Source organism: Electrona antarctica (genome assembly GCF_951216825.1).
Source record: "Electrona antarctica genome assembly, chromosome: 20".
In the NCBI taxonomy this organism is placed as follows: Eukaryota; Metazoa; Chordata; class Actinopteri; order Myctophiformes; family Myctophidae; genus Electrona; species Electrona antarctica.
Window position 1 is genome coordinate 11,170,931 of NC_136801.1, and position 26,202 is coordinate 11,197,132.

Sequence of the window (26,202 nt, forward strand, 5' to 3'; positions counted from 1 at the left end):
AACTGAAAGCAGCAGTGTGGTTGCAGCAGCATGTAGAAAGGTTGATATTTGCAAAGTGCAGACGTTTGTCAGAACGGAAAAGGGGAGATTTTGCATCATGGGGCTGCTGTCAAAATCCGTTGTGAGTTCATGTTCAACAGCACACTGAAATTGAATCATTTGTTCAGCTACTTAATCAGGATATGGCCTATTTTATCTAAAACCCATATCTTTAGAGTGAACATGTTGCATTTCTGAAAATATTGGGTTAATGAACCCAGTGGAATTCGGGAGCTGGGATTCCCCAATCTTGAGAATGAATCATCAGGTTTCTTGAATCATTGTATTTTCCTTCACATTCCAGTCCATTTGGTCCTAGAGCCAGCAGGTGCAGGCTGTAGAAGAGTGCAGAGTGCTGCAGTATTGATTGCTGCGTTACCTATCTGAGCATGCAGAAAGGTGGGTTGGAAACTCTTGCTAAGGGACATTCTTGCAGAAAGATTTTTCTGTATTTCACAACTCTGCTTCTAGACAGAATGCATTTTTCAATCCCTAATAACCGATGCATTATTTCAGAGCAGAGGGGCTCATCTTTTTAATGCAATGATTTATCCTCAGGATTCTACATACAGTTGGAGGCCATCGATATTGTCCTTTTATTTTTGCTGAGGTTTGCGTGATCTGCGCAAAAGGACAGTTAACCCTTTTTGGGCGGGAACCCCTTTTGGTGTTTTAAACATTGTTATAATTTAGCTATTGAAAAATAGCAGATCTACAAGCTCATAGCGCGCCACCGAGTGGCGCGCTACGAGCTTGTAGGTCTGCTATTTTTGAAAAATCGTGAAAATATTTATTTCAGAAAACTGGAGGATTTAGAAGGATTTTTTTTAATTTTGAGGTCAGGCCTAAATGGGTCAAATGATAAGGGACAATATCGGTGGCACCCAACTGTACATTACCATGCATCACATGCACAGAGTAGATAGAGTGGCCTTGTGCTTTCATCAAAGACTGTCCCATGATCTCATACTAAATTTGACCATCGCAATAATCAACAAACAGCCACAGACAGGTCTTGTCAGAAATATCCTTGAGCAAGACACAGAAGCTGCCTAGCGCCTACTACGCACTTGTTTACTCATTATCAACTTCAAGCACACTGGGTGTAGTGCCTGCTAGATTAAAGATAACAATGTAGTCGTAAGAGCAACTTCCAAAGTGCAAGATCAGAATAAATGGCAAAGCAGGTAAATAGAGTGCAGAGGAAACTATGAAGTGCTTCAAGTAACTAGGGGTAAAAATCAAACCTAGTCTAAACAACTAAACAGCATACAGTACTTCTCTAAATAGCAGAAGTAGCTGGGCTGAGATAAATCATGTAGAACATTTTAAAGGAAGACAGGTGTGGATCTGTTCATATTAAAACTAAAATAATGATAGCCTGCAGTGTTCAGACGTCATGCCAATTAAAACATGGCCAATTCAGCATTTTACGCCACTCTAATTTGAATACTCATAACATTTGACACCATCTGCAGGCAAAGCAGTGTATATATATATATATATATATATATATATGGGTGTCTTGTGGCCATGGAACAAAATGAGAATGTCAGGTGATGGCAAGGCAAGGCTGCTCTCCCTGGGTTAACCCATTTTGACCTGAGATCAGATTCTAAAAATGTCTGTTTGAAAATGACAGTTTTCTGAAAAAGCTATGTTTCTATGTCAGTCGTTCTTCGATTTTTCAAAAATAGCAGACCTACAAGCTCGTAGCGCGCCACTCGGTGGCGCGCTATGAGCTTGTAGATCTGCTATTTTTCAATAGCTAAAGCATAACATAATGCTAACACCAAAAGGGGTTCCCGCCCAACATGGGTTAAGAACTAGGGCTTTGGTTTAATTCCCAAGGCAGATATGGGCCAGCTTATGCATTATGAATCACGCTCAAAGCATTATTCTTCGAATGAGTTTCTCCAAACTCCCCAAAAACTAATTCAGTTTCATACCTACTGTATACTTGTGTGTGCCTGGATTTATAGATGGACTGGACTTTCTAATTAAATTGGATTCTGCTTCTCGTATTATTATCGGCTGCAAGACATTGAGTGAGAGTCGGTATTAATTATAGTAGAAGTCAGCATTTTAGTGTTCCTCATTTTGGGGATCATCATGCAGCAAATGGTTCGTCCGTCCGGGAATCGGACCAGCTACTTGCTGTCAGGCAACAGAGCCTATGTGGTACGCACCCTAACCACTCGGCTAGCGGGCGTCCACGTTTTGCATAGTATTTTAATTGTGTTGGGGCTCTTGAGTTTGTTCACTGTCTGCTTATCAGTGAACAAACTCCCACCAGCTCCCCAGTAGGTGTCAATTAATGTCAGCATGTCAGTCGATGGAGATTCATACATATATTCTCATGTTCGTGGACTGTAATAACTGTGTATCACTATGCTCTGCCTTATATTATGGGGGTTTGTGAGCTCAGAGTCTGTGTCATGTTTGTTAAATGGTAAATGGTGCATTTATATAGCGCCTTTATCCAAGGCGCTTTACATAGATTGTGCATTACATACAGTACACCCATTCACACACACATTCATACACCGATGGTGGCGGAAACCATGCAAGGCACCAACCAGCACATCAGGAGCAATTAGGGGTTCAGTGTCTTGCTCAAGGACACTTCGACAGTAACTCTGGGGGAGCCCGGGTTCGAGCTACCCTGAGCCACCGCCGCCTCCCCCCCGCACCCTTTTTGCTCAGATTTCTTCTGGGCTACACCAAATACAAATGCATACTATATCATATATTTTTATATACCGGTATTTTCGATAAAAGGTTGTCATCTCTCGACGAGAGTGTCCTGACTGCATGAGCTTCAACGGTCAGAGGTCTGCTACAACAAATGGTGCGAGTGTTAAAACGGTTCTCACACTGCCACTTGGGGCAGCCAACATGCATCAAAACCTCTCTCCAGGGCAGCTTATGTGCATGTCCTGTCCAGTGTATACTACTGTATATATGAACCTCCTTCTAATTTAGAATGATGGCAAACATTTCCAGGAGCTATTGCAATAAGTCTCAAGACCTTTGTCATTGCAAGGATAGAAACTGAAGATTTTCTTTACGGGACACAGTCTTCTTGTTTTCCAGTTGGAAATTGTGCTGTGTAAGCAATCGTTATACAGAGCACTGTTTGATCAAAGGGTAATGAGACTCTTGTCCAGTCTTTACTCCCTTATTATTTTGTTATTGATTTTTTACTTTAACTACCACACATTCTGATTGATTTCCATCCATTTCTATCCATTCTTAGCGAATGAAGAATAAGGAATTATACGGCCAGCTGTCGTTGTGATTTCCATGCCTGATTAATGTTGATTTTTCCATTGTATTCTTGGAGAACAGTGGCTGTGTTTAGTGTGCATTTGTTTCCTCCCCGAGTGTGGCTTTAATTTGATTATGGCCTAATTGACACCCTTGTGCATAATTAATAACACAGCTTGTGTAAATCCTCTTTTCTTCGATAGCGTTGGTGGATTGTCGCTAAATCCTCATTAGGCCTTGTTGATGTCGTGGCTGATACGGACCGGTAATGGCTCTGATTTGCAGCTACAATCCTCTGCCACCTCCCCACTGCTGTAGTGCCTACACTACAACAGTGTTGCCATACATGCCATTGTCCACTTATTATAAGTGACTTTGTGGCAGATAGCATGTGGCAGATAGCATGTTACGTAGACAGCACTAGAATTGCATTTTTATGTAGTCATATCACTTTATAGTACACATGTATAATATATAATATAGTATAGTATGTATAGTTTACATAGATAGTCCACTGTTACGTTCTTAGCTTACGCATGTTTCATGATAACTACTTTTGATGTATGCCATGCTTTTTGTTTTTGTTATTGCCTAATGTAAATCGCTCTGGATTAAGAGCGTCTGCTAAATGCCTAAATTGTAAATTGTAGATCTATTAAATTTGGCCACTGACTCTGTTTTCAGATGAGGATTCAGAGCAAAACACATTTGTAATTTTTGTATTCAGGCAGACTGTGTCTGTATGCCGTCAGTCTTTACATTTACAGATGTAGGATATTCTTTTGTCATTTTTAGTTTTTTGTAAAAATCTGAAGAATATACACAATATAGTATACAACAACAGTCCTGTAAACTAAACGATGAATAAAGAAAAGGTGTCTAATCATGTCCTAATAAACTGTAGTAACTTAATTAGAATCAGTTAAATACATATTATGGATTTCAGTGGCAGCCAGACTCAAGTATATGTTAACCCATTCAGGCATGACGTAAAAAAAATAAAAAATAAATCTAAATCATGACAATTTTCTGAAAGATTTGAGGCACATTTTAACGATTTTTCAAAAATAGCAGACCTACAAGTTCATAGCGCGCCACTCGGTGGCGCGCTATGAGCTTGTAGATCTGCTATTTTTCAATAGCTAAATTATAACATAATGTTTAAAACACCAAAAGGGGTTCCCGCCCCAAAATGGGTTAATCAGTTGTATCATTAGACTATACAACTCTAATGTATTGAATTTCAATGTTCTAGCTCATTGGCCAAGCGAATACAATCTGGGATCCCATTCGGTAAAAAAAAGGAAGAAAAGAAAACAATATGTTTCCCTCCTTTGTTTTTGCCTCTGGGTATGGGGGCACCACCTCCTTTGTTATTTAAGGGAACTTGGGTTTGGCTCTATTCCACTTCCTTGCGGGTGCTTCGGAACATGACATGTTTAAGGCCATGGTCACTCCTCCACGCTGGAAGTATCTTGCAGCGCCTTCTGTCTTGAAATTGCCAGGCCTTCGACTCATCTGATTGGACAAAGGAGGAAAAGCACCAACAGTCTCCAGCATGTGTCTGCTTCAAATATACCTCTTCTCTACTTGAGGCGCCCTGGCGCATAGAACGCATAACGCAAGGTCTGCGTATGACAGACTGGCATGGCTTAGGGTCGGCGACAGAGTACAGCATCTTGCAATGGGTCTGGTCCACAAGATTCGATACTCCACCAAGATACCCATGTACCTGTGTAGATACTTCCTTAATGTTAATGAAGTCCACACCCACAACACCAGAGGGAGTGCAACGAATCATGTTCAACCCAGATTCGGCACAAACAAGGGACTAAATTCTTTTCGCTCCTATGCCACCAAAATGTGGAACGCCCTACCAACAGTCATTAAGACATGCGAATCCCTTGACTCCTTCAAAACCGCTCTCAAAGGGCACCTACGGATGGCTGCAATTCGAAACTGGCCCCCGTAAAATCTGAACCCCCCCCCACCGCCCTCCCCCTTTTTCCCCTCACTGTATATGTTTCTTTTCCCTTTTTACCTCCATTATGATGAATTCCTGTACTGTTCTTTGTCTATATAGAAGTGTCTATTTGTACGTCTCTAAATGTTTTGATGATTTGAACATGGTGGACCCTGTTGTAAACAAGTGTAATGCTTAATTGGGTCGTCCACTCACAGTTAACAGCCTTTGTATTGAGTTTGTGCTTGAAATGTACTGTAATTCTGCAAACTGTTAATACAATTTTCAATCAATCAATCAATCAATCACGCGGAAAGCTGCACAACAGCAACAACATTCCCATTGAAAACCATCACAAAAAGACGACCACATAAGCAGACACAATGTTAGGTGTGAGCCTAAGGGTCCCTTTGGTTCCATTTGTACTCTCTCAGAGTCATGGGGGTCTGTGTGGCCTAGTTTGAAAACCACCAATCTGATAATTACAAATGACCACTTTCAGCCAACCATCAACGGTTTTGTATTGTGGCTGAAAATTGTGTGACCGACAACAAACAATCAACTAAGAGACAACACCGACCAACAGAGTAGCTTATAGCTCTTTGGTTGCAGCTAAAAATCCCACCAACACCATAAGAAGTACTTTCCCATCCAATTCCACAACCAGACACCGAAGCACAATGCTATTTCTCATACGACAAGCAATATTTACAAGATATTAAGTGTGACAAATAACATTCGAAACCAAGTTTCACACGTGCAACCAACGCACACAGCGTACATCACTGAATAAATCGGGTTTGACAACTCATTATTGTGGCAGACTTTTTTTTATTTTTATCTTAAGAGCATCTGACTGTGGCTGAGAAAAAAAAGGCCTGAAGTTTCTCCTCTTTGCCTGGGGTTGTTTCAACTTTAATGGGCGCAAATTGGCAGAACTGAGAAGCGAGAGACTGATCTGGAGCCGAGCCCATAGACCTCCCCACTGTGAGAGGTGGAATGGAGCTGTGCTAGGGGAGGAAAGTGGTGACAGACAGTGAGACAGGCAGCCAGAATGAAACAGCAAAAAGCCCGCGGCCGCTATAGCTGCCTCTCTGGGCTGTCCGACACAGTTTTAAAGTGTAAAACAATACAACACACAGTAACAGATTTGTTTGGGGGGGTGGCTTACAAAGAATACTACTTACTCAAACAGTAAATGGTGCACAGTAAATTCTGGAAAAGTTAATTGAACCATGAGACTGTGATAAAGCATTAGGGATTAAAGAAGATTAATTAAGGATTAATGTCGGGTCAGTGGGATAGTGGATATCGTCGCTGTCGGGTGAAAATGCTGTATGTCCAAAACCGTTCCTTTTTTTATTATAATCGTTTGCACGGTTTAAATAGTTAAAATAGCCAATCTGCAACGCCTCGCATAATTTTCACTACTTTTGTGCGACTCTCTTGCATGATGAAGTAGAACATTCATGTACAAAAAGAACACAAAACGTTAGAATATGGACATACTGTATGAGGTTTCTGCCCAACAGCAACAATATACACCCCTCTGATGGCTGTTATCTGTGCACTACAGCACTGACAACTAAAACTATGACGAAAATTGGTCATTGATCACCTTTTTTCACTGACAAAAATGAAATAAAAACTAAGACTAAATAGTGGACAAGAGATCCAGAAGAAGGTCACAACGCGCTGCATCGGCTATTTTCAGCATTTAACCAAGTATAACATCTGCCATTACGGCCCGCCAACACACATTTTAGTCGACAAAATCAACTGTAGATTTAAGATCTTACAATTTTTAGTCGACTAAAACTAAATTCAATTTCACTCAAAAGACGATGACTAAAACTAATTCAAAATGTGCTGACAAAATCAACACGTGGCATGTTGTTGCCGGGCGGACACTCACTGGGGATCTGCTGGATTCTGTGGACCACCACGAAGGCGTCGGACAGGCCCACCTTCACCGGGTGATTGACGGAGCTGATCTGCGACACCTCAATCGGGATCTGAGGGAGACAGAAATAGTGACGGGTAGAAATCAATTAACAATTAAGTGCCCATTTGTCAAGTCTATAGCACGGTCTATACCAGTGGTTCCCACACTTTTTCATGTCAAGGACCCCCAAATTGACACTAATTAGCCCACAGACCCCCATTTGAAAAGATATGCCAGGGATAGAGAAGATTTTTAGCATTAGTCTACGGACCCCATTTAATGGCATTTCTATCTCTGGGACCCCCAATTTATATTGTAAAATCAATGTTAACGGGTCCATTTGGTTCCCTTTGTACACTCTCAGAGTTACAGACCCATAAGGGCCCATTTTGTTTATAAACTATCATTTAGCTGGGGATCCCCTGGAACTCCCTCAAGGACCTCTAGGGGTCCCTGGGCCACTGGGGGACCACTGGTCTATACTAGGGCCAAGTACCCCACGCCTGACAGCTTCGCCCTCGTACTAAAATACCGTAAGGAAGATACAGTGAGCATTTATAACGGGGTAAATGGAGTAACGCTTAAGTTCATAGTCCTGCTGCTGAACTGGAGTATCTCTTCGCAGAGAGTAAGAAGAGATACTTCATATGCATTCGACGCAAACCACAGTATTTCAAATGAGAGTCGATGAGCTTGAACTACAAACCAACACGCGCACACACATATGCATATATGTGCGCGCGCGCGCGCGCACACACACACACACACACACACACACACACACACACACACACACACACACACACACACACACACACACACACACACACACACACACACACACACACACACACACACACACACACACACACACACACACACACACACGAGTGGATAGGGTAACGGATAGTGTATATACAGTATATATATGAATACACCATCTGCATGCCGTCTGCATCTGCATCTGGTGCATGCAGATGCACTTGCATAATGTATTCCCTTGCACATGGAAACAAACACTGAATGCAAAATAACCTGGTAAATATATAATTATAGTCCAAAATAGAGGTGCAAATTTTGGAAAAGAAGTATCACTATTCTGATGCAGCAATCAGGTCCAAACACGGGCAAATGGTAGCCCTGGCACTTAGGGTTCATATACTCATTATACTGTCCCAGTTTAAGTGTTTTCGCTATGAATATAGTGAATTTACATGACACCGCTGGAGAGGAGGGCCGGGTTACACTGGGGAGAAGTATATCCCCATGATTGGAAATTTGGAATGAATGCTTTAAACAAGAAAAAAGTGAGATGGAGGAGGTGCTCGGGTCGAGCTAACAGGCCTTACAGCGTGCAGCGTTCCGGTAATAACTCCAATTACATGTAATGGTCGGGGCTTTAGTTCTTCACAACAATAACGCTGACATGATATATTCCATGGGAAGAACTGGGGCTGCTCTTTCAAAACCACTTGAAACCACTTAATTAAATACAGAGAAATACAGCACTATAATGTCAAGTTCAGTCAGTCGAGAGTGTGGACGAGCTATTCCGCACTCTTATCATACATACAGTATCTTCTTGGCTAATAAAAGTTTTTGATTGAATGGTACAATGGTCATATTGTACATAAGGGACTTACTTACTCTTTATTCTATTAGACCATTGTTCTGCATTTACTCTGTTTCTTATTAAATGTAATTTCTGTCTTTCCCACCCCTCCGCCCACGGGCAACTTTAAATGTAAGAGTTCACTAGACACACACATCACAAAATCTAATAAATGTAATCTCTCTCACATGTGTGTGAGTGAGATGCTGCCTGCGTACTGTACTGTATGCTCAATCACCGGTACAGCTAAATGAAGCATATGGAAACGCTATAGGGACATTAGGTCATATTTTCTTAGGCAGTGAAAGTCATTATATTGTCAGTCATGGTGGCGTCGCGTTATGAAAGCCCGGGGTAAAAGTGAGGGGCTTGCGAGTCGTGAATGGCGACGCTTTATTTCATCAACTCAATCAAGAGATGGAGGCATAAGGTGACGACATTGTTAAGGTCTAGAAAAGTATATAAGGCATTTTTTTCTTTCTTTTGTTTCATTTTGTTAGAAAGACTCATAGGAGGAGCTAGGAAATAAAAACATATTGCTGCTGTCGGGCAGAAACCACCTAACTCCAAAATGTTCATTTTTCAGGAAATGAAGAAAACGTTATATTTTTAAAACAATGCAATACTGCCTCATCAAAGTTGGTGTTTTTATTTATATTCAATTATTGTCAATTACTTGCATGATGGGAGAGGTGGTGGACTTAGCTGCTTTAGCAGACAGTTTGAGGGTCCAATGGAGTTAAGAGGTTTTGTCCGAAGCACTTTTTACATGTTTTTAACCAACACACAGACATAAAGGGTAATAGCACTGATTCATGAAAGAAAAGGTGGTTTTCTCCCGACAACTACGATATGCATATCATCGGGTGAAAACCTCATTATGTCATGATGTCCAAAATGATTCAAACAGCAAAAGTAGCAAATATACAAGCTCGAGCTTGCAGATCTGCTACTTTTGATACTTGTGTGACGGTGTAGTATGATCAAGTAGGACGTTCGGAAAAAAACAAAACACACAAAAAGTTAGAATATGTAGATAAGAGGTTTCTGGCCGACACTAACGATATACTGTATAAAAGGTGACACCAGGAACCTTTTTTTCTCCGTGTGCTATTTTCTTTTCTCCAAACTCTTTGGGCCAGATTCAGGAAGCAATTTACGCTCACATTTTGAGTGTACGGACATTTATGACCATTCATTTGAAATTGGCCGTGACTTTGGCCGTAAACTACGTCCATTCTCAAGTCAAGTCCAACCCTGACCTACAGGGATCCACGCTTGCGTATATGTATTTACAATGCTTTAGTCTTCATGCTGAATCAATTAATAGTTCCCAAACCTCAAATAAAATATGTAAGCTATGTGCCCAACATTATAGCCTATACTGTATCCGATGTATTGCGCAGCTTGCGCTTGTAGGCCTATGAATATTCTATTGTTCACATGACAGTCTGACGGAGACAAACTGACAGTCACTAGGGCTAATTATATAACAAATAGAAGTCCACATTATTGAATGGCATCGGCGTGTTTGCAAGTCGGCCAGTCACAGTTCTAAGCCAGCTCTCCAAAGTATACAGTAAGCTCTCTCCAAAGTATAAGATCATGCCTTAAATGATACAACACCGGCTGCCTCGCTGGGCACAGAATGATGTGACATTTTAATTACTACTGTAGGCTACTATATTGATCTCATCATGAACGACATGCCTCAGCACCGAACTTCCATCATGCCAAGTGGCAACTAACTCCAAATGTCCCACAAATCATTTTAATATTATTGATGACATCATCAAGTGAACCATTCATACTTTAGCCAACTCACCTCTGACGAGGAAGGATAAAGGCTACCCACCGTATGGTTGACTTACCTCTGACGAGGAAGGATAAAGGCTACCCGCCGTATGGTTGACAATTGAAATAGTTACATGTCCTGATTCAGAACAAATCCATTCTCAAGTCATTCAGACAGACAAATCAAAAGACAGTCTTCCCCTCATTAATAAATTGGCAGCTCTGATTAAAAGAAATATACATCAGGTATCTTTTTTACCTCTGCAAAGGTGAGTTAGCAATTGATCAATAGAAAGGGGTTTTATAATATAATTGCCAACTTGCCAAGTATGGCCTTGGTCCTGAGGTTGAACTTAAATAAATAAATTAACTAGAGTTGCATTATAAATAAGAGCCTATACTTTATAACGTTCAGTCAGTTGACATTGCGAGAGGCTCGCCTGTCAAAATAAGTTCATGCGGTGCGGGGCATCACGGAGCACCGCGTTCACCGTTGTAAGCTTGGAGATCTGTGCATTTTGCAGGCTGTGATATGATGTTTTTCACCCAAGGTGAGATATTTCCTGTTGCCTTATATGGTGTGAAATGGGCGTGGATGTTCTATTATACCAGGCGACACCATGCGGCAAACACTTGGGAAAGAGGCGAAATGAGCTACACCCACGATAAACACAAATTAACCCATTACGCCACCTTTTGTCAATGACATGTGAGATTAAGCGTACGGAATATACGCACTTCATTTACACCTGGTCGTGAATTTCCTTTGTGAATCTGGCCCTTTGTGTCTCAAGTGCATCCACTCATAACGCAGATGTTACGCAGTGCTAAAAGAAATGAAGGCACAAGGTCGATTTTTCACCACGAATAAGCAAAACTAACAGCATGGCACTTGAGCACAGACTACTTCACTGTGTGAGGAGAGAAGCGACAGAGAGAGAGAGAGAGAGAGAGAAGAGAGCAAAAAGGCCGACCTCCTTGTAAGCGAAGATGATCCTGCCGTCGTTGTGGAGTGTGGCTTGGAACGTGAAGCTGCCCAGGTTGTAGCTGTCCTGCAGATGGACGTGGTCCCACTGGACCACCAGAGCAGTGCCTGGGAAGCACAACCAGAGCAGGAAAATGGGCTCACATTTCAGTGTTCAGACTCACTTTAGTGTCACTTCGCTGTACATGTGAAAAGAAACGTGGAAGCTTGGAAGCTCCAATACAATAAAAAACATGATGAAACGACCTAAAACACTAAATAAACAATGAACACATGGGCAAGAATATTAGTCAAAGTGCATAGTGCAAAGTACAGAGGGTTATTATCACTTTTCACTGTCTGTTATACTGTATATATCAATACGAGGCAGCAGTGGATCAGGTAGAGTGGCCGGATTGGAACCGTGAGGTTCCCGGTTCGATCCCCGGCTCCCCCAGAGTTAGTGTAGAAGTCACGACTCAAGACCCTGAACACCTAGAATTGCTCCCAATGTGCAGGTTGGTGCCTTGCATGATTTCTTCCGCCATATGAATGTGTGTGAGAATTTGTGAATGTAATGCACAATCTATATGTAAATCGCTTTGGATAAAAGCGCTTTACATAAATTCACCAATACTGCAATGTACAAATGTACAAGTAAAAGTCCAGAAAGTCCAGAATTCAAAAATGTACTTGAGTAAAAGTACCAAAGTATTGGTATAAAAATGTATACTTAAAGTACCAAAGAGTACTGTACTTGACTTTAATGTACGTTACACCACTGATCAGAACCACACACACACACACACACACACACACACACACACACACACACACACACACACACACACACACACACACACACACACACACACACACACACACACACACACACACACACACACACACACACACACACACACACACACACAGTTTATGACCACAGAGAATCACAAAGAACCACACAGACTCAACCACATGCACTGTAAAAGTCCTGACAGTTCATTTAACTCCGAGAGTGTACACATGAACGCTTAACTGTCCACGTGGTTCCATTCGTACACTCGCAAGAATTAAATTAACACACAGGGTTTTACTGCGTGTCAACCACATGTGCACTGGCAGCACAAACTCCCACAAAGCAACGCATCACCAATTGAAATCAAACCGTCGTAGAGCTTGATAAAAACGAAGCACTCTCAACTGAAAAAGTGTTGAGTCTATCGACGTGCAACTTGAGGATTGTCTTTTTGTACAAAACAACTTGTATGACAATTGAATACCACAGATGAAAAACCGTCTAAGTTCACACTATTGATCCATAATGTATAAATGATAGATAAGGGTTGAGGACAACGAGGCCTTTTCGTGGAGGGGTCAGAGTAAACTGTTTTTCGTCTGTGGTACTCAATTGACAAGGTACCTCATCCATAGTCAAGTTATGGGCCTGCATGAGCCCAGATTAGAACAGTTCCACGTGGCATACAGTATGATCTAGTTAATCAATACCGATACCAGTATCGGAAAAGCTTCCAATACTACCTAAAAGGCTGGTATCGTTATCCACGAGTGTGCCAGGACTGTACATGCCAATCTGAATCAGATTAATGATTCAATGTATTATTACTTGTTTTTTTGAATGCCCTAGTTGATGTTGCACGACTGTTTAAAGGCCCACGCATAACCTAGTTTTAGGTGTTACGCTACTCACCTTTTCGGTGGTTAATGAAAACAGAGAGATGTGTTTGGGTGAGCGGTGAGTCGATTATGAACGCGGTGTTTTGTCAATTTCCCAACCACCGCGGTGGACACCTTATTAGTCGCCTAAAACTGGGGTATGTGTGGGCCTTTACATTATTATTTTACTTTACTACAACTTGTTGTAGCTGCACTTTATCATTAATGGCATTTTAATATATTCCTAGATCAGTGGTTCTCAAACATTTTAATTTCAAGGACCCCCTGAGAGGGTTCCATTTGTACAATCTCATTTGCACTACTAATTTAGAACCCCCTCAAAGAACACTGAGGAAAAAAACGGAAATGGAAATTCCCGCTGGCTTATGCCCGTCTATGGGGACGCAGATTTTAGAACGCTAATATCTCGGATTCTTCTTTTTCGCGTGTTCGAGTCCCATTCATGACCACCTTTGCTGCGTGTCTCTCCCCTTCTCTCCTTCTTTCCTGTCAATCTTCACTTGATACTGTCAATACAGGCAGAAAGGCCAAAAAACAAATAAATACACACTGGTATCGGATTGGTACTCGGTATCGATATGCAGTTGTGGATATGGGAATGCCCCAGACAGCAGGCTTCGCTCATATTACTACTGTCTGGACAGTGGCGTGCACAGACATTTAGAGGGGCAGGTGCTCAAGTTAAAAAAGGGCACCTTGTGCAGCGTGTGGAACCGGCCGGTTGCCTTAATCTATTTTGTGCGGGAACCCCTTTTGGTGTTAGCATTATGTTATGCTTTAGCTATTGAAAAATAGCAGATCTACAAGCTCATAGCGCGCCACCGAGTGGCGCGCTACGAGCTTGTAGGTCTGCTATTTTTGAAAAATCAAAAAAAAAAAGAGAGAAAAAAATGTTTTTTTTTTCTTTTTCTTTTCAAAAGGGCACATTGCCAAAAGGGCAGGGGGTGCTCTAGCACCCCCTAGTGTCTATCTGTGCACACCACTGGCCCCAGACAGCAGGATTCGCTCATATTACTACTGTCTGGATTCAGCGCGAGCCTCAGAGAGACCCTATCGACGGGAAAGCAACGCCTACCCCTGTAGTCATTTGGCGCAGAGCCAAGGCAATAAAGGTTTGTTAACACAACCAATACATTTTTTCCATCACACAGCCGGAGCTGTCCTCTCCATCCAAAATAAATAGAAGATTTAGTTTCCCTTGCTGACAGCCCGGAGGAGCACACAGCCATCTCGCTGCTGCTGCTGCTGCTATGGGAAGTCCCATAATAATTCACATGTGGCATGTGTTGCCCTGGCATGTGTTGGCATGAAGTGGCACCGGGGAGAGCCCCGGTGTCCTCCTGACGCCGTGTTGGTTAAGACACTGAACCCACTGCTCCCAACCGACCGACGAGCAGGTTGGCATGGCTGCCTCCGCTGTCCGCGTGTGAATGTGTAGTGGCCGGAACGGCTGAATGTGAGGCATGCATTGTGAAGCACTTTTGAGTGGTGGGTGGAATAGAAGAGCGCTATTAAATGCAGTCCATTTACCACTGCTGGCACAGGTCGTGGCAGAGGCAGCGTGCCCCTCGTTTAAGGACAGACGAAGAGGCATGGCAGACACCGTATGGCAGTGGCGTACTATGGACTTTTGAGGGGTGCTAGCACCCTCCAGTCTATGGACTTTTAATGTTTGTTTAAAGCCTAATTAAAAATAGCCCGCCGCCAGCCAAATCTATGGACCTTAATGTTTGTTTAGGGTAGATGTGATATAATCTTTTGCCATCCAAGTCTATGGACTTTAATGTTTGCTTAGGGTAGTAAATGACAACGTAAGATGTCATCTGGCTCATATAAATATAGTGGGCACGCCTCACTTCACACGAGTGTGATTGTTTTTACTAGTGGAGCGCATGTGAGTGATCGCAATTTTAAATCACCTCTTTATCATGTGTTTATTTATTGACCCACAGTATATTAACCCATTTAGGCCTGACCTCAAAATTATTTCAAAATAGCAGATCTACAAGCTCGTAGCGCGCCACTCGGTGGCACGCTATGAGCTTGTAGATCTGCTATTTTTCAATAGCTAAATTATAACAATGTTTAAAACACCAAAAGGGGTTCCCGCCCAAAATGGGTTAAATGATATTTACTTGTATAATGGCGACACTTTAGTGTTGTCATATGCATTTACCTTGCAGATGTCACCTCTGTAATTTCATTCATGAATCCATTATCCCAACGTTCTCTTTGGACTGATCTGACAGTATGCCTACACCTAAAGTACTTAACAGGCCCCCCAAATGGACCATTGATATACATCCAGCTGGGTCATTCCTATATTAATTCATGCTGGCAACACTGGGTGGCTTCGGTAAGCAGTACGAATGGTTGTTTCTGATCGATACACCAGGTAGACACATTCTCACGGGCCCGTGTGCAGCTCAAGCAACTAGTCAAAGGCTCTATCTAGCTCCACCACACCTCACCTCTACCCCCCCCCCCCCCTGCCATATGGACCCTGCACTGACGAGTAATGATTACTGTCAGGGTAAATAGCATGAAATGCAGTACATGCAGTAACACTGGGCCGGGTGAGAGCGCTATTGTAATCCTGTATGATCATACTGATTCATTAATGAACAGTGAATCACGACCACATTAGTTTGGATGAAAACTAGCAGTGGTATAGTCCGAGGACAGGCAAAATAATTTGTTCCAGGGACCCCCAGAAGCAAAGATTTGAGTTAAAAATGTTCCCTTTAAAAAAATTATTTATTCAAAGATTTGCACAAATGTTCACGACTGTTCAAAAACAGTAGATCTGACGCGCTATTAGTTTGTATAGCTGCTATTCTTGAATAGCCAAAGTATAAAAGGACATATTATGCTTTCCTGCTTTGAATACATGCCCTGCACACCCCACATGGATTTGGATTGAAACCTTCCAGGTGTGTTGTGATCTGGGGGAAGGTCATGGACGACTTCTAAGAGAGCTAAAACATCAATCAAAGTCAAAATTGAGGAGAGGTGCAGTGTCATTAGTCAGACGGCTCATTATTCCGACGGCACGTTGGTCCGACTCTCACATTACTAACCCTATCCCTAACCCTAACCGCACGTGAAGCCACATAGTCGGACTAATGGGATGGTGGTGTCATGGGCAGTCCCCATACAGAGGAGAGGGATTATAGGATATACAGAAGACACATGATGATGTGAACTCAGGCGACCGAGATGGTTTACCAGGCTACGGTTAGGAGGGAATTAAGGCAGCGAGAAAAAGATGCGCGAGAAGGGACAGTATGTTAGTAAAATAGTGTCTTAGACACCACTGTAAAGCCTAATACAAGTCACAGGCCTACTTAAAATGCATTGAGTTCAGGAGGGAAGGCTGCCATGCAGCGCTATTTGGGGCTACCTGGCTAAAAATACAGAGTACACACTGGCCTTGTTTCTTATTCTATTCTAAATGGCCCGGAGGCTGCATGACGAGAAACAAAAACAATATGCAGCCCTCCTCCTCTACCGGCAGGCATTAGGAAGGAATTATTCTGTCCATAAGACACACTGTGTGCGTGCGTACGTGCATGTGTGTATCTACGGTAACTTATATGAATCCATCCAAGACCTGAAGCCGATTAAAACTGTTTTCTGAAAAAAATGTATGTAAAAATGTATCTCAAAATAATTTGTCCCAGGGACCCCCAGAAGCAAAGATTTGAGTTAAAAATGTTCCCTTAAAAAAATGATTTATTCAAAGATTTGCACAAATTTTCACGACTGTTCAAAAACAGTAGATCTGACGCGCTATTAGTTTGTATAGCTGCTATTCTTGAATAGCCAAAGTATAAAAGGACACATTATGCTTTCCTGCTTTTAATACATGCCCTGCACACCCCACATGGATTTGGATTGAAAGCTTCCAGGTGTGTTATGATCTGGGGGAAGGTCATGGACGACTTCTAAGAGAGATAAAACATCAATCAAAGTCAAAATTGCCATTGCTGGTGCAACAATGACTTTATACTTTAATATCAAAACTTTTCAAAAACCTAAAACGTTTATAGTCAATCGAGAGTCTGAAAGTGCACAATAACTGACCTCATAAACGAAATAATTGATTGGCGTTGATAATTTGTCACATGCCAAGTATTTTACTTGACAGAATGTATGTGAGTTCCAGCAGCAACTAGTGTCCTCAGTGTCAGTGTCATTTTAGATTTTTTCAGAAAACAGTAGTAGAACAGTAGCTCTCAAAAATAGCAGATATCAATTGGCCCCAGGTCTTAATGGATTAATCCAAATTTGCAAGGACATTGACATTTATGTTTATCTAATATTGATCTATTAAGTAACTTAAAGGGTTAGTTCGGACATGGAACTATTTTCTGTCTCCAGTGTCACTACGCCAGCAGCAGCACAAAACCATAGTTCCATGTGACGAGGGGTCAAAGTTGAACGAAAGTTGCTCTATATTTTAGAAATAGGTCAACAATACGAATGATGCACATTTTTTTTCTTTTTTAATGATTGGCGCCCAGTGCCCCTCACCAAATGATCGGAACTACTTATTATTCACCTAAACCAGACCAGAACTCCCACCACAGGATTCAGGCAATCAATTAATACCACTATATTAATGGAAAGTATTTCCGACAGCTTTTATGTCCAAAAATCTGAACTAACCCTTTAGAAAGTGTCAATCAAATGCTATTTGGTTGTTGTCTTTGTGAATAAATAAGGTTGCGTATAAACTTGTGCAGCGACGGAACCATTGTAGATACAATGTATCTACTGTACACTACAGTAGATACATTGTATCTACACTTTAGCTATTGAAAAATAGCAGATCTACAAGCTCATAGCGCGCCACCGAGTGGCGCACTATGAGCTTGTAGGTCTGCTATTTTTGAAAAGTCGTGAAAATGTGGTGGAAATCTTTGAAAATATATTTCAGAGTGTTTTTAACTAAAATATTTGCTTCTGGGGGATCCCTGGAACAACATATTTTGAGATGGGGGTCCGTGGCCCAATAGAGATAATTATGGGGGTCCTTGACATGAAAAAGGTTGAGCACAACTGACAGAAACATGGGTTTTTCAGAAAGCCTTATTTTTGAATCGCCATCAGTCCAAAATGGGTTAAGGTCGTCCACCATAAGGGCCAGTTCTTTCTGTTCTAAAGGGACTCCGCTTCATGCCTCCAGTAGAGACGTGAGGATCATTTGCCAGCTGTTTGACCTAATGTATGACATTACACATGCATTGACGTACTGTATGGTAAATAGTAGTACTGTATATCAAGGTCACCACAGACTTCCTTTGTTGTGAATATTGAAAAGCCTCCAGTCTCTGAGATGGCCAACAATGCAGCCGCCCCAGGATCCGAGGCAGTGGCGCCACGCTGTCTCGCACAGCAACGGGCCATAAGGTACAGTGGTGCATTCAATTAATCGATATGGCAATATATCGATATAACATCCGGACGATGTAGGTAAATCGATCGAGAGGCTGCTGTATTGATACGGCAATAAACGGCATGAATTATCTGGGTGATCAGTGTTGACAAACGTACCTCTGTTTAACGTTATCAAAGGCCCCCATGCAAGTTGCAATGCACTCCCTTCCCAGACCCCTTGTTAGGATGTTTAGACATTTTATTTGAATTTAAAGATCTCTGTGGGCCTGAAAGTTTTTTATTGTGTTTGTGCAACATGGACATTATTTTTGAATAAACGTACAATCCATATATATCGATATATATCGTATCGTGGCCTCCGTATCGTGATACATATCTATTGTGAGATTGCAAGCAATATCCACCACTAAGTGCTTCTACTGATTGCATTGGCATTGACTGATGGACAGGACCGTCAGAGCGCCAGGGGAGCAGCCTTAACGTTAGCATTGATCCCCTGCCAGTCTGGGCCAGGGGAGCAGCCTTAACGTTAGCATTGATCCCCTGCCAGTCTGGGTAAAGCCTGATGAGCTTCACTGCAGAAGGTCAAACAGCTGGCAAATGATCCTCACGTCTCTACTGGAGGCATGAAGAGGAGTCCCTTTAGAACAGAAAGAACTGGCCCTCATGGTGGACGACCTTAACCCATTTTGGACTGATGGCGGAGTCCCTTTAGAACAGAAAGAACTGGCCCTCATGGTGGACGACCTTAACCCATTTTGGACTGATGGCGATTAAAAAAAAGAAGGCTTCTAAATCCTAATAGTTTTCTGAAAAACCCATGTTTCCATGTCAGTTGTGCTCAACCTTTTTCATGTCCACGGACCCCCATCTCAAAATATGTTTTAGTTTTTTAAATATTTTAGTTAAAAACGCTTCAAAATAAAGGTAGTGGGTCGCACACACCAAGACTGTAGTTCAAATAGTTTATTTCATATTTGAAACCAAGGACAAACGTTTCGGCTATCCAGCGTTCATCAGTGTGGAGTGTGACTGAATGTAGGTTCCTTTTAAAGGAGTGGTGACATGGTGCAGGTGCACCATGTCGCTCTGAAATATATATTCAGATTAAGATTTCCACCACATTTTCACGACTTTTCAAAAATAGCAGACCTATCTGCTATTTTTCAACAGCTAAAGTATAACATAATGCTTCAAACACCAAAAGGGGTTCCCACCCAAAATGGGTTAACCGACAGATGGCAAAAGGAAATGATGTGAATTCTGTGGCAATTGGGGATGACGAAGTTATCGGACGGGATTGAGATTTTTATTTCTGTAATGGGAATGAGAGAGCCAAAATCATCCATCAAAGTCAAAATTGCCATTGCTGGTGTAACGGCTGGGAGCCCTAATTATATACGAACAAACATATGCCCCCATTCCTGGCCTGAAACAGAGTACACACAGCTAAATCACATTTTACACCTTTTCTGGGCCCAAGAATCTTCCACCAAGCACAATGTAGCGCAAAGCCAGAGCGCAATTATCATTAGTATTTCCGGGCCGCCGCAGTTCACATTTTCACGCCCTGCGCCCGCGTTGATGACAAATGATCTTGCGATTATTGTGCACGTGGGGGTGTGTTGGTCTAAAAATGAGGTGTGGCATTTTACGCACAGACAATTGTGTTTCCCCATAACACATGAATTGCTTATGGCGGAATATTCTGTCATATGAAATCCAACCGTGAGCTGCTTCTGATGGAATTCTCCGTCATGAAAGCTTTTTTTAATGATATAAAATGGGATCGCTGTAATCCATTTTTTTATTTTTTGGCTTTGGCCATGCCTTCTTCAGCGTTTCACGCATGCGCACTGCCGTTCACTTCCTTGTTTACGGCCCGACTAAACTGTCTCTTCTCTTCTCTCTTATATTAACGCTTCTAAAGAGACTTCAGACGAGGTAGTATAGCGCAAAGTACACTTCAAGCTACTCTAGCGCCTTTATTCTGAAAAGATTCCCCGGCAGTAAGACGGTTTAAGACCACATCCAAGCTGGTGCAGTGACAGCGCAGGTGATTCCTGAAATCATTATGACATCATTAAACTCTGCTCCCATAGATTTGTGTCTCCTTATCTACTATGCAATTAGCAATGAGAATCCAGCTGGCGCACCTGGCTCTAAAAGGAGATGGGAGCCGACACTCTGATTGATCCAATTAACACCCATGACTAATAGCTCCCACATACATCACACACCATTTAGTACCTTCCGTTGTCTAAATAGGACCCTCTGAATTAATCCATTGAGACCTGGAACGCATCCATGTCACGTTAGCGTTTAACCACATTAACCATTAACCCATTTTGGGGCGGGAACCCGTTTTGGTGTTTTAAACATTGTTATAATTTAGCTATTGAAAAATAGCAGATCTACAAGCTCATAGCGCGCCACCGAGTGGCGCGCTATGAACTTGTAGGTCTGCTATTTTTGAAAAATCGTTAAAATGTGCCTCAAATCTTTCCGAAAATTGTCATGATTTAGAAAACTTTTTATTTTTATTTCGACGTCAGGCCTGAATGGGTTAAATTAAGATTCCGTATTTTACTCTGACGAATGTCTAGGGTTGGCATCCGGAACTGGATCCAATATTGCGGAACCGGAATCGGTTCCATCACATTTGGAACCGTTTCTGGAATCGTTTTTGAATCACACTGCATGTGGACCTCACATCTGCTATACAAATACTATACCGGTGGTTCTCAAGCGTTTTCATTTCTAGGACCACAATAACTCAGAGTTACAGAGCCGTAAGGGTGCATTTGGAACCCCCTAGGGCAGGGGTTCTCAACCCGTGGGTCGCGACCCCTCGGGGGGTCGCCAAATTATTTTAGGGGGTCCCCAAATTATTTTCAAAAATTTTTTTATTTTCACGATTTTTCAAAAATAGCAGACCTACAAGCTCGTAGCGCGCCACTCGCGCTACGAGCTTGTAGATCTGCTATTTTTCAATAGCTAAATTATAACAATGCTTAAAACACCAAAAGGGGTTCCCGCCCAAAATGGTTTAAGGTTATTGTAGCAGTCAATTTATATTGGGGGTCGGGAGGGGGCGGGGCGGGGGTCCCGAGACATTGCCAAAGCATTTCCGGGGGTCCCCGGCCAAAAACGTTGAGAACCCCTGCCCTAGGGGAATTGTTAATAGGGAATTGTTAAGGAACCGGAATCGTTAAAATCTTAAAGGATCCCAAACCCCCCCCCCAAAAAACGCCCTGATGCATCAGGTGTGATAGTTACCGTTATCAAAGTAGATGACAGTGGAGTTCCTGGAGACACTGGGGTCAAAGTTGGCCATGAGGGGGGCGATGTACTGGGTAGCAGTTAACATCCGATGGACCACATCCCCTGTGTAGATGAACCCTGGGGGAGAGGAAGAAAATGGCACATGTAAGATATATAGGCAGCATCACAGCGTATTATAAACGTTCTATGCATAAGTATTAAAGCTGCCAATATCTTACAATAAATGCACCGAATCTCTGTACGTACGTGTGTACGTGTGTGTGTGCACAGTATGTACGTATGCAATCCACGTAACTCGAGAACCGTTCGCCCCACCGACTTCAAATTCGACACACGCGTTCCACACCACCACAGACAACCTGAGCCAATTGATTACCATGGCAACCCCAGCCTTATTCCCCAATCCCCACACCTGACATTTTGATTACTTAGTCAGTCCACTTTTCACAGTCAGTTTGTAAGGCAACCCCAGCCTTATTCCCCAATCCCCACACCTGACATTTTGATTACTTAGTCAGTCCACTTTTCACAGTCAGTTTGCACTCTTCACACATTCTCCACAGACGTTTACCACTGCACAAACATACAGACCGTTTTAAAACGGGTGTTATGACAACGGATATAATGAGTATTGCATACTAGGGTGGGGTATGCATTTCCCATTTTCATTGTTCCCAACTTGCATTGGTCCCAAATAGGCCGGAGCCCAACTGGCACACGACAACTTTGCCTAAAATGCGGCGAGTATGCCAGTCTGTGCCATTCTGATACCATGTAATTCATCACATGATGCCATTTAAAGTAGTTTTGAATGCTTCATTTGATGTTGCACGACTGTTTTAAATACTCTTACTGTACGATTTACATTATTATTTAAATTATTTAACACTAGATCAGTGGTTGACAAAACTCTTAATTTTAACCCATTCTGGGCGGGAACCCCTTTTGGTGTTAGCATTATGTTATGCTTTAGCTATTGAAAAATAGCAGATCTACAAGCTCATAGCGCGCCACCGAGTGGCGCGCTATGAGCTTGTAGGTCTGCTATCTTTGAAAAATCTAAGTACCACTGACATAGAAACATAGCTTTTTCAGAAAACTGTCAGGATGTAGAAGACATTTTTAGAATCTGATCTCAGGTCAAAATGGGTTAAGGACCCCCTGTCATGTCCTGTTCCAGGACGTACCATGCCTGGTCCGCCGTCCATATGTTTGCCCCTTACCACCCTGTGGGCTTTCCCCGCCCCCCTGAGAGACTGATCATTCCGGACTCAGCTGTGGACTGTTATGCTATCAGGGACTAATTGCATTAATGTGTGTCCTGTTCTCTTTTCTGTGTGGTGACTTTTAGTTGTCCATTGGCGCGTCGTGTGTGGCTTCGTACGCACATAAAGAACAACTGTGCTGTGCTCTGCCTGTGTTTCATGGCCGCCCCAATGCTTTTCCAATGGAAGTCACGTGGTTTGACCAAACACTTGTGTTTGATTGCCCCCCCTCCCCCCATCACACACAACTGTTTGGTCAAACCACGTGACTTCCATTGGAAAAGCATTGAGGCGGCCATGAAACACGGACAGCACAGAGCATGTTCGTCTGATATGTCTGTACGAAGCCTCAGTGTGTTACATTCTCTTGGTTGCTCCTGTTGTTATAGCCCTGCGAGGCACCTTTATTTTACAAGTTCCCTGAGTGTGAACGTTTCAAGTAAAAGTTCTGTTCCAGTACTGCTGTGTTTCGTCTCCTGCATTGCGCTCCTGCACCTGCAAGTCACACCCCCATAACTCTGAGAGTGTACAAATGGAACCAAAATGGACTCTTTCCCAGAGTTACAGACCCTTTAAGGGTCCATTTGGAATCCTGTGAAGTATATGACAACTCATAAAACATAACCATCATTCATTCTTTCCTTCCTCCTGCTCTGCCTAGACATTGTACAGAATGCAAAAACGCAATGTCATCAGATGTCTAAAGTTAAACTCTCCTCATTACCCAACATCTCGCTCTCTCTCTCTCTCTCTCTCTCTCTCTCTCTCTCTCTCTCTCTCTCTCTCTCTCTCTCTCTCTCTCTCTCTCTCTCTCTCTCTCTCTCTCTCTCTCTCTCTCTCTCTCTCTCTCTCTCTCTCTCCCCCCCCCCCCCCACAGGGTGTTTCACATCAACTGGAGAAGCTGATTAATTAGCCGATTATTATTCTCCATATTAAAAAAGGGGGAACTTGAAGGGCTACTGAAAATGTGCTGAGCCAGTAGTCACTTATATTGACCATTATTACATCTACATCTTTTCCCCTCACTGTATATGTTTCTTTTCCCTTTTAACCTCCATTATGATGAATTCCTGTTCTGTTCTTTGACTATATAGAAGTGTCTATTTGTACGTCTCTAAATGTTTTGATGAATTGAACATGGTGGACCCTCTTGTAAACAAGTGTAATGCTTAATTGGGTCGTCCACTCACAGTTAACAGTCTTTGTATTGAGTTTGTGCTTGAAATGTACTGTAATTCTGTAAACTGTTAATAAATATTTCAATCAATCAATCAATGTCATGTCGACATAGACACTCTGACAACAACAGCTAAAACAAAAGCATTATTAACTTTATGCGACCTTTTTCAACTGGACACAGACAGATGTATTTCCCAAGTGGAAGCATCTTAACCCATTTTGACCTGAGATCAGATTCTAAAAATGTCTGTCAGTCGTTCTGCGATTTTTCAAAAATAGCAGACCTACAAGCTCGTAGCGCGCCACTCGGTGGCGCGCTATGAGCTTGTAGATCTGCTATTTTTCAATAGCTAAAGCATAAGATAAAAGCCAAAAGGGGTTCCCGCCCAAAATGGGTTAAATCAAAATAAACTAGAGTTGCATCATTTAGTAATGCTTTTATTAATGAACTCCAGGAAGGTATATAGAACAGTCCCATTACTCATAATAAGTGGAGCAGAGCAGAGAGAATTCACATTCATAAATGCAGCAAACGGCTCCCGTGACAAGAAAGTGATGCAAAGTAGTCTGTAGTTCCTCCAGCCCTGCCTGTGGTGATTACAGTGTCTTATTATACTCCAAGCATCAATCACCACCAGGTGTTATGAAATGGCTCCCTGTGCCATGGAGATGTGTCGCTCAAGGGGAAGTTCAAGGATAAGTGTGGACCTGAAAATTGACCGTCTGAGGGATACGAGTTGAGGGAAACTTTTTGCTGAGCAAAGCAGAGAAAAGTCGAAGAAAATGAAAATAAAAAATGATTTGGGGAAAGGTCACGCTGATGATGGATGAGACAACGAGCTCACATCAGCATATGCAGTGGGTGATTTGTACATTTTTAAATGGGGGGCATGGCCCAGATCTGGCAGGTGTTGCTTTTCTTAACGCTGGCTGCCGTGCTGCGTCCGTTTGTATGCTAAAGTTGACTTACAATGTAAGTCATTGGGGAACATATTTGGAATTGGATCCATCATTAATCTACAGAGCAACCTTTGAAGATATCTTGCCAATTGCAAATTACATCGTGGCAAGGTTAGCCCATGCAAGGTAACGACAGTTATAATACACAACGCAAACTTCCACCAAAGTTTAATGGTTCCCCCCTAATTCTGGACGGGAACCCCTTTTGGTGTTTTAACTAAGCATTATGTTCTACTTTAGCTATTCAAAAATAGCAGATCTACAAGCTCAGACCTGCAAGCTACGAGCTTGCAGGTCTGCTATTTTTGAAATATTGTGAAAATGAGGCACAAATCTTTGAATATATATTCTTTCAGAAGACTTTTTTTTTATTTCGACGTCAGGCCTAAAATGGGTTAAGGAGGGGGGAGGCATTACGGTTAGTTTGCTAACAAGGGGCAGTGACAACTCCTACCCCCTCTTCCCACCTCAAATCACCTACTGAGCACATGTCTTCACAAACAGCAGAGCAGCACATTTATCACGCCGGCCGGAAGGCCAGAGGCAGAGTAGTACGCCATGAGGGGAAGGTCTACACCCTCCTCAGAAGTGTGTCTTTAATAGTGCTGTCAGCAGGACTCTAAAGACCTGTCCTACACCCTCCTCAGAAGTGTCTCTTTCTCACCTTTGTTTATACTCGGTGTAGCGCCTAAATCCCTATATTACGTGCTACTGGCTGCTGACGGTTGAGGATGCAGTTTAGACGTGTGCTGTGAAGAACTGAGGTCCAGAATGTTCGTTGAGTGGATATTAAATTATATATAGTCAAACGTGGTGAATGCAACA

At 42.4% G+C, this 26,202-nt stretch overlaps 1 protein-coding gene across 1 annotated transcript in view; it reads right to left on the minus strand.

Annotated features, from left to right (window-relative positions):
- The window catches only part of plxdc2b (plexin domain containing 2b), a 171,046-nt gene that overhangs the window by 38,533 nt on the left and 106,311 nt on the right, over positions 1 to 26,202 (minus strand). The window contains exons 5-7 of the mRNA XM_079489731.1: positions 21,968 to 22,090; positions 11,598 to 11,716; positions 7,188 to 7,287 (exon numbers count right to left, since the gene is read on the minus strand). Coding sequence (XP_079345857.1) covers positions 7,188 to 7,287; positions 11,598 to 11,716; positions 21,968 to 22,090 — 342 coding nt within the window. The remainder of the gene's footprint in view (positions 1 to 7,187; positions 7,288 to 11,597; positions 11,717 to 21,967; positions 22,091 to 26,202) is intronic.